We start from the raw sequence: 9544 nt of genomic DNA, 5'->3' as shown, positions 1-9544 counted from the left end.
CGCACAAAATGTCAATTTCTCTCTTGCTTCTTATTTTCTGCACTGAAAGGCACCAACTGGGCTAATAGTGATTGACGTCCTTTCCCTTCCCTTAATAATATTCTCTCTTTATCTCTCACAACATGCGCGCATGTAAAAAAAATTGAAAATTTTGAGTGCTAGTGGACAATCTGCAAAATGGCTTCGCCTGCAAACACTTGTGCCTAACAGTGAAGACGTAAACGTGTGGTTTCTGCACCACGTTTCATCGGCGCTTTCATTCTTCAAAGAACTTGCAACGCTCATTTATACCGCACTTACTTTTCAAAGAAAGTTTGCCAGTTTCGGTTTCAGAAATTCCTTTCTGCTTAAGTGCAATCACAGCTTCCTCTCTCGCTCTCTCTTTCTTTCTTTCCATGAAAGAGTGAAGGCGGGCGAACGAAACAGACAAGGGTTAAAAGAAGCGGGACTCAGTTCGAGGGTCTCGTGTCTGTTAGACGCAACCAGTGAAACAGCAGACGATTAAGCCAAAGAAAGCATAGGGAACGTTATTATTATTATTATTATTATTATTATTATTATTATTATTATTATTATTACTATTATTATTATTATTATTATTATTATTATTATTATTATTATTTGCTGCTGTATTGTAGTGAATTTTGACCTAGGTAGCAAGGAATTAAAGTGGACGAAAAAAGCACCGTCGGTGGTATCCGAACCCAGAACCTTCGAATTATGCACACATGAATACCCAGCAATGGGGACGAGGGAGCGCCCTTCGTCGTAGCTCAGCTGGTAGAGCATCGGACGCGTAATTCGAATGTCGGGGTTCAGAGCCCACAGACGGAAAGGGTGCTTCTTCGTTCACTTCAGTTCCTCCCAATTTAGATTATAACTAATTACAACAAATGATAACAGTGATAACAACCGATAATGTACTCTATGCTTTTCTTGGCTTAATTGTGTGTTGGTTTCATTGGTTGTGATGGGCACGGGTCAGATTCAGAAGCGCTTGTGCAGCCGTTCATGTATGGTCCGTATTAGATGTGAAGCATCTTATAGCAGAGTTCAATCCGGTGGTGGTGGTGGTGTGCGGCGTAACCACCCTTACTGCGCATGCGCGAACCTTCTCCACTTCCCCTCCCGACTCCCTCTCTCCCCTTTCCCTCTCCACATCACATCTCCCCTTCCCTTTCCCCATCGTATTTCTCCTTCCCATCCCCCTCTCCACTCCATCTCCCCTTTCCCTCTCCGCATCACCCTTTCCCCTTCACTTCCCCCTCTCATTTCCCTTTCCCATCCCCTCACCACTCCCCCTCTTCACTCCTCCTCTCCCCTTTCCCCCTCTCCCCTCCCCTCTCCACATCACCTCTCCCCTTCCCCTCCCCTTTCCCTTTCCCCTCCCCCTCTTCACTTCTCCTCTCCCCTTTCCCCCTCACCACTCCACCTCTGAAACGCGGGCTCTACATGCCGAAACACTGCTTCGCATCGCCTCATGGTCCCCTTTAGCGGGAGCTGGTGTGATTTTTGTTCGCGCTCCTTCAATCTTTCATGGAACCGGACCAAATATTACAAACGAATACCTTGCTGCAGTGCATTTCTCTTGCTTTTTTTCTTAATATCTTTTTTTTACGCCGCAGTTCCATCTCGATTGCGCCAAGGCAGAGGAGTTTCTCTTGGTGTACAAAGGTGTCGCTACAAATTACACCGTAAGTTTTATGTCTTCTATGTTCTTCTTATTCTACTCACACGATTTGCATTCGCGGTATCGCTAGTCCGGAGAACTGAATTCTAGTGCGGAAAATTCACAAAATGTCCCGGAGGTACTCCACACTTGCCGTTCTTCAGTATATAGCTCACTTTTCGAAATAAATTAGTTTAATTTTTTCTCACGCATTTCATCACTTCTACGCGTATTCGTAGCTATAAATCGGCAGCGTGACGAAACGCGGACGTAGGACCCTGTCCACCCTTTCCTCCCCTCTCCTCTTCTGACCCGAGAAAATTTACGGCTCGAAAGAAGAAACGAACGGACGAAGCAGGGGCGTAGCCTGAAATGTTTTTCGGGATGGCTCAACCAGAGTTTATGTATGCTCGTGCATGTGTTTGTATTTGTGCGTGTATACAGAGTGTTTCAAGAAATGTGTCCGGAAATTTTCAAAAGTAAGAGAATGGGAATATTTGCTCGCTGCCGTCATAATTACTTTTCTGTAGCGCCACGCATCTTTATATAAGTAGGGGCGCCAATTGTGGAAGAAATTAAGTTTTAATTTAATTAACTTTTTAATTACTAGAAATAGGAGGTCGGGTCAAATGGGAGGATTGAAATCATTCGTGCGAAGAGCCCCTCGCCGCTTCGAGATTTCCAAGAAGCGGCCCCTGCTAAGCACTGCGGAATAATCAAGTTCGACCAAATTCACCGGGAAAATCAAAACCGAAGCGCCGATGAGCACAAATAGCTCGCGACTAGAATGACATCACTGTTCACGACAACGATTGCAGGGGTGTTAGTTCTTCTACATTAATTAACTTAGAAACGTGCGCCATGCATGTCATAATCGCAAGCGCAGCGCGCATACCCACGAAAGTCGATCGTAGGTTGATATTACGATGTTCGCTCATTCTAAATTTCTTGGAAGAATATGATAGTTGCGCTCTTCCGCGTTTCGTTTTCGGTTTCGCTGGCGAAATTGGTGAGACTTAATCACTCCGCTAAAATTACCCGCTGCCGCTTTTTGCAAATCTCTACTGCCAATCGACTCTTCTCAGGGAGGGCTCGAATTTTCGCATTTGACCCGACCGTCTGTTTCCACTAATGAAAAAGATAATCAATTTAATTTCTTTAATTACCGATGTAACTGACGTGCCCATTCATATTAAGATATCTGCCGGCTTAGAAAAGCTAATTACGAAGCAGCGTGAAAATATCACATTTCTCTTGTAGAGGATTTTCAGACACATTTCTGGAAACACCCTGCATATAAACCTGCAAAATTGAAGAATTTCGGGGGGGGGGGGGAGGGGAGGGTAGTAAAAGCCACCCCCCCCCCCCTTTCGACAAAGCCAGCGGGACGAAGAGAGGCAACACGGGCAAGCGCTGACTTCCAGCCGAGGATTATGCGGGGATTGACGCATGTATAAGTAGTGAAACAAATGCGGATTTGCGCAAGTGAAAAAAGAAAAACACGGGATTGCCTGGCGGAAAAGACGGCCTGGTGCCTTCTAGATAACGGCTGTTCACTATCTTACATCCGTGAATCCCCACATAAACCTCGGCTAGAAGACAGCGGACTCAGCGCTTGCTCGTGTTGCCTCTCTTGGTCCGTTCATTTCTTTTTTCCGCACTGTGAATTTTCTTGCTCTGCGAAGCACCAACTCACCCCAACTTTTCACGGTAACCTTTCGACTCACGTTTCATCACAGTTATGACTACGAACCTGTGTGTGTGTGTGTTTTCACCACTTGGTGTTTTTAACCTGCACCCATATTCAAAATGCACGGGTGTTTCTGCACGTCACCCCCATTGACATGTGGCTGCTGCGGCCGGGAATCGAACCCACGTCCTCGGACTTCGCAGCCGTGGTGAACCATAGCGAATAATATATAGCGTGCACTGGCGGGTTTTACCGCTAGTTTGATGACTCGTGTCTCGAAATCCATCGTCATCCTATCCTCAGATTTTATTCTGTATTGATATGTGTTTCAACCATGGCGGCTACAATCCGTAAATCGCGAATGACATTTAATTCATAACATGCTTAATTGAAAACGCGATTAGTAACTTTCAGGTAATTACTCGATTACGTTTTTCAATTTCTCGTTAAAGTAATATCCGCTGATTGAAGTAATTGAGCACAATAACTATAAGTACGCTAGCTATCGCGGGTGAACTTTTTTTAAAAAGATCATGTATTATGTATTATATAGAAAAAAGAAACACTTTTGTATTTTTGTTTATTTGTCTTTTTTTTTCTTTACTGGTCCCTGCTCCGCAGACCATGGTGCAACAACTGTGCAGTGGTCCGTGCCTCGCCATGGAAGTCAGAAGCTCGTCGAATCCCGAAAACTCGGCTCTCCACTTCAAGGAACTCGTTGGGCCGGCAGATCCTGTAAGAATATGCACTGCCTGGACATTCTCTTTTTTTTTTTAATTTGCTTTATGTATTTTTGATAAGCTATACTCTGCCGTTGTAGCAGTTGTCGTGCGCCGAAAGCGGGGTAGTATATCAAAGAAAAGGCTTCTTTTTTTTATCTTTCATCTTTTTTTTTTCTGCCTGAATTCGCCGCTCTTTTTGGGTTCATAACGCTGTTATGAGCTTCCTCTGAGCCTCATAACGTAAAGGCTGATTGAACTTAGTTATACTGCTACTGCACACTTTACGGAACTTTCCTAGTAACTCGGAATTTCTCTCATTATTTGAGAAATCCAGGAGGGAATGACGACAGCTCTCTTATTCCTTATGGAATTAGGTATTTTCAGGGGCGGTATACCGAAAAAGTAGACTGAGCCAGTTCCCATCCTAGTATAGCCACTTTCTTTCTCACGTATGATTTAAACTGTTAGGCACCATTCCCACAGCCGTCAAACGCTCCGTCGCGTCACCGTCCACAGCGTTTCGTTAGGGGCGAGGATTTCCTAGTCGTTTTCTCCTCAAAAACGGGTTGACAACGGTGCTGTATACATCATTGCCAACCCGTTTTTGAGGAGAAAACGACTAGGAAATCATCGCCCCTAACGAAACGCTGTGGACGGTGACGCGACGGAGCGTTTGACGGCTGTGGGAATAGAGAGTTTTAGTTTAGCGCGCGCAAACCTGTACGTACGCAACGGCCTGCGCGCTGCGTACGTTAGAGTTGAGGCTGTCTCCTACATTTTTAGTTTACCGTACGCAACAACCGAAACGTAAACAGCGTCTAAGCGTCAGCACCTTCGTCTCGGCGTGTTTTTCTGCGCCATCTAGCGGCTAAGAAATAAACTACAATAGCCGATCATAGCTGACACAAGTCAAGGCACCAGACAAGCCAAGATTTTACGATGGCGCAAATTTTGTTGAGGTGATCTGTGGTGAACGGTGACGGTTGCTACGACTTCTACGAGGCGAGCAGCAGCGAGGGAGGAAAAATGCCTTCCAGCATCCTTTCGAATCAGCGCCTTTTGGCCACTCTTTCATTGGAAGAGATAGACGATTTGATGCTCACAAACCGAGAGCGGTGGCTTTTGAAGGGCGACTGCAGTCTCGACGACATGGAATATCTCCTGCATCTTTGCAGCGATCACTGTCCACTGCACTGGCTCCGCGAACGGATTCAAGCTACTCACGTAGACAAAGAGCTCCAAATCGAGGGCAATTCCGAAATGGACGCGGGATTTATTCGCTGCCATGATCGCCGTGCCGCTTGTGCTGCTGTCGGACGCAGCCATTTTGCTTGTCTCGACCGGTCGAGATCTCGCGAGAGAAGCGCCCGTAAGGTACGCAACGGCCGTAGCGGGCGCAACGTAAGCGCCGAGATCTAGCGTGCGCATCTCTTGCGCGCGCAAACGCACGCATCTCCTTTAGGTTCAGCGCATGCGCAGTCTTGCTCTCTCTCACCCGTTGCGTGCGCAAGGCCGTTGCGCGCGCTAAACTAAAACTCTCTAATGATGCCTCAAATCGTGTGGCGGAGACTATACAAGCCCGAAGGTCAAATGACTGACAGTGAAGCAGCCAATTGTCTCGAGCCCGTACACTGACCACCTCGTTTTCAGGTCTATTATGATACCATGAATCAGTGAATCAGTCTGACGCTCTGCTTTCGTCGGCAGGTTCTCGCGAGGAGGCTGTACCCCGATTCCCTGCGAGCCCAAGTGGGAAGAGACGCGCACAGGAACGGCGTGCATTGCACGGACGTGCCCGAGGATGCGAGGATCGAGGTATGTGTATACACGTATGTGCGAACATTCGCTGCAGCAGCTGGAGGAGTATTTGTGAATGCAGGACTTGTCTAGGAAAAGAAAGCGACACTCGATCATTTCGCTCTCTCTACCCTCTCCCCCCCCCTCCCCTCACACACACACGCACCGAAGAAGTAATGCACCGGATAATCGTTCCTATTCGCAAGCGCACTTGTCCGTTTTAAAATGGTGACCGTTTCTCCGTGGCTAAGGACTGCTCATTAGGTGGAGTAATATCGCTCGGCGCTGGACGCGTCTTCTCATGTGGAAGCTTTCTCGAACATTCCAGACTTTCCCGAATATTACATATCAAAATAATATTCTCTGTAATCGTGCTGCGTGCGCCAAGCGCATTGTTGCCTACATTGTCGAACGTATAAACGATCGCCAGCGATTACCATAGAACGTATACAGTTAGCCTCAAAAGTTTAGCGACCACGAGACACAAGAAAAAATACTGGGTCGCAGCAGAGCTGCAGGGCACCTAGCTCCTCCTGGCCCAATTGGCTAGCCTTTTACCCTCTCACCTATCTCTTTCCCACCCCTTGCTATAGGTCAGAACACAGCGAATTCCATGCGCATCGCCATATTTGCATCGCGCGTCGCGCCATCTATCGCACACGCGACGAAACAACATGCGCGGGCTGCCACGCCAGCAGACGCTACACGGAGCAAACGTGAAACTTCCGAAACTCAGCCCGTTGGAGGGCCTATTTCGCGTCTTTTCTCGCCTGGGCCTGGGCATTTTCGCTGATTTTATTGGAACATCGAGAACATCTTCCTCATGCAAGTCCACAATGTATACAGTACGTGCTGAGTGGGCTGCGGAAACAACCTCGTCAGATACGTACGCTGTTACATTTGTAAAAAAACGTTCTCGCTGTAGTACGCGTGAATCGTAATTGCAGTGCAGCTCGCGAAAGAATGAAACGATGTTTTGTTGCCCCATATTACAAGTTGTGCACAAAGTTTTGTGAAAGCTCATCATTTCAGCATGCATCGCGTAATAATTAGAGTACGCTTTACGGGTAGTTTCGCGGAACGTAATTTTTGTTTCACGGGCGCTCTTACAATAATGCGTCTTGCCTACAAAAGCGTGCTATCAGAGAGTATAACCTGCAGTATCCTTCAGCGATCCCTTTTGGAAGCTACCTGCGCTATTTTATTCTTGTAACGATGGTGCTTTACAAGCGAAACTGTGCTACTCTTAGTTAAGCCGGTTAGCTGCGCCTGCGATGCAAAGGACACTGGCGCGAGTACTGTTTACTTACGTGCCAATATATGTATTATGTGCAGCTGGATGACTCGTGTCCAAATAAATTTGGGGACATCAAACACTGAAATGAAAGCACGAAATTCTGGCCAGCTGTTGAGGAGCACCGTGCCATTTATTACCTTTTGAAGACGAAATCTCGAAGGCGTGAATGCCATCAAAAGCACTAAAACTTAATACTACGTTGAAAGTGGCAAAGCATGCTGATTGCTTGTGCTTGAAAGCACTACCTTGCACTAGATTTTCGACAAAGGAAACGCTCAAAGCTATGAAGTGCACGCTCACACAAAGCTCGCGCCTGCCTTCAACCCAGCTGCGTGTCACGCAAATTAGGTTCGCAAAATAAAATAGGTGGGCATCACACTGCAGAATACACGCTGTTAGTGTACTTACTCGCGCATTTTCACTCGGCCCCTAGTTTTTTTGCTTGAATCACGGTTATCCACTCGCGGCGAAGCTGAAAACACCGCACCGGCACAATTTCCGTGGCGCGTCGTAATCGTCGCAGACACCGCTAATATCCTCTTGTTGCGCTGCTTGTTTTGACATCCAAAGACGACGAAGTAGTGCCCAGACGAGCTCTTATAAGCTGAAGCGGCGCGAACGCGTACTTTTTCGCACTTTAAAGCCTCAGAACTGCAGCTTGCCCTGTTTACTTGATGCAGCCCGCGCGCGCCTTGGCAGCCTCGGTCAGCCTGGCGTCTGGGTGCGAGAGTATCCGCTCGGCTCGCCAGAAGCCTGGGTGCGAGACAGGCGTGCTCTGGTGTATACTGTGCTATACATGGCTATGCTTGCTCTCGCCAAGAAATTGTTTTCGCCTAGACTTTCTCTCTTTCTCTATCTTTATTTCTCTTTCTCTCTTTCTCTCTCTCTGTACTCGTTCTCTCGCCCATCAGAGTTATTGCATACCACGTAGGAGAAATGGGTGCACGTGTTCTGCGAACGTAGCGAAAGACGACAGTGAGGAAGATGGCGCGTGTCGGCTCATGATGATGATAATTTTCTATCTACGACACACGGCTAACCTCGAGCATAACAGCCCTGCTGGGAAAAGCTGCATATTCCCGCTCCTTCGGCAGGCAGCCTCGAACTTAGATTTCAAAGCCTGTTCTAAAACGCGCCAACAACATGCACTGTGCAGTACGACCGAGTACAGTCACATATTGCTGAGAAATTCGACGTTTCCTCAGAGCTTGTGGTCTCTTAAACATTTGACGCCGACTGTATGCACGAGAAGCCACGTATCATAGGCTGACGCGCCTTTTATCTGCAGATTTGCTTTTCCAAAGACCGACTCCTGCGCTTGCCGTAATCGTTGTGCCCTTCAGTGTTGTTCCTTTTGTCCGCGTAGAAATTCGCCCATTGAAGAATTCGCGTCTTTAAGTAAAGCTTTCACTTCTTTATTTCTCACCGTCACAGCGACGTGACGCTTAATTTTTTATCGCTGTTTTTTTTCTCAGGGTTCAATGGCATTTCTTTTTCTATTTTGCAAGTGTATATATAAAGGGACACATGCAAAAAGAAATTTCTGGCTACGCTACTGTCGGGGTGCATGATCTTTATTGCTTAGCGCATGCCGAAACCTCGCTCTTCGTTCCCTGCAGTCAGCTTTAAACTTGTTCTATTTACAGGTGGAGTTCTTCTTCCATGCTGGGAAAACCTGAGACTCCATGGAAAACAATAAAATGCCCATGACGCTCTCCGAACACAAGCCTCATGAATATTTTTTCTCTCTCAAGTTGTTTCTCTCTCCGCCTCTTTCTCTCTCTCTTTCTCTCTAGGAGCTGCTTTAAGATCATCAAAAAAGAAGAGATTGAACATAAGGCGCCTGCAAGGACAGACCAACTTAAAAGGATAACGGTTTGGTCTAGTTGCTACTCCTTGATGCTCTAAGAGCTTAATGACTAATTTAGATTATCTAAACGCGAATTGACCAAAAGCTTAACTTAAGCAAGACTTGTCGGAAAAGCTACCGCCGACGGGGAAAGTTTACTGCGAGGAAACCATGAACATACATACATACATACATACATACATACATACATACATACATACATACATACATACATACATACATACATACATACATACATACATACATACATACATACATACATACATACGTACGTACGTACGTACGTACGTACGTACGTACGTACATATGAGTGCGCTATATGTAATATATATATAACAGTCTCTCTAAGTGGTGCAGTAAGATGCTTCACGGTTATACAAAGAAACCGCACAAATATACATTTCTTGATAAACTAATCAAATAATGCTTGCCCTTCACCAAAATCACGAAAGGAATAATTATGTCATTTTCTGCTTCAAGCAGCCCGCTTTTCACAGAG

At 46.3% G+C, this 9544-nt stretch overlaps 1 protein-coding gene across 1 annotated transcript in view; it reads left to right on the top strand.

Annotated features, from left to right (window-relative positions):
- The window catches only part of LOC119385706 (nucleoside diphosphate kinase 7), a gene marked incomplete in the record, with an annotated part of 27291 nt that extends 18371 nt beyond the window's left edge, over positions 1–8920 (top strand). Inside the window, 4 exon segments of the mRNA XM_049414358.1 lie at positions 1626–1694; positions 3981–4094; positions 5789–5896; positions 8822–8920. Of these exon segments, the coding sequence (XP_049270315.1) occupies positions 1626–1694; positions 3981–4094; positions 5789–5896; positions 8822–8854 (324 nt within the window).
- Positions 8921–9544: the final 624 nt, after the last annotated feature.

The sequence above is a fragment of the Rhipicephalus sanguineus genome, chromosome 3, assembly GCF_013339695.2.
Source record: "Rhipicephalus sanguineus isolate Rsan-2018 chromosome 3, BIME_Rsan_1.4, whole genome shotgun sequence".
NCBI lineage: Eukaryota > Metazoa > Arthropoda > Arachnida > Ixodida > Ixodidae > Rhipicephalus > Rhipicephalus sanguineus.
The sequence above is the reverse complement of the archived record's forward strand: the minus strand, read 5'-3'. Positions and strand labels throughout refer to the sequence as shown.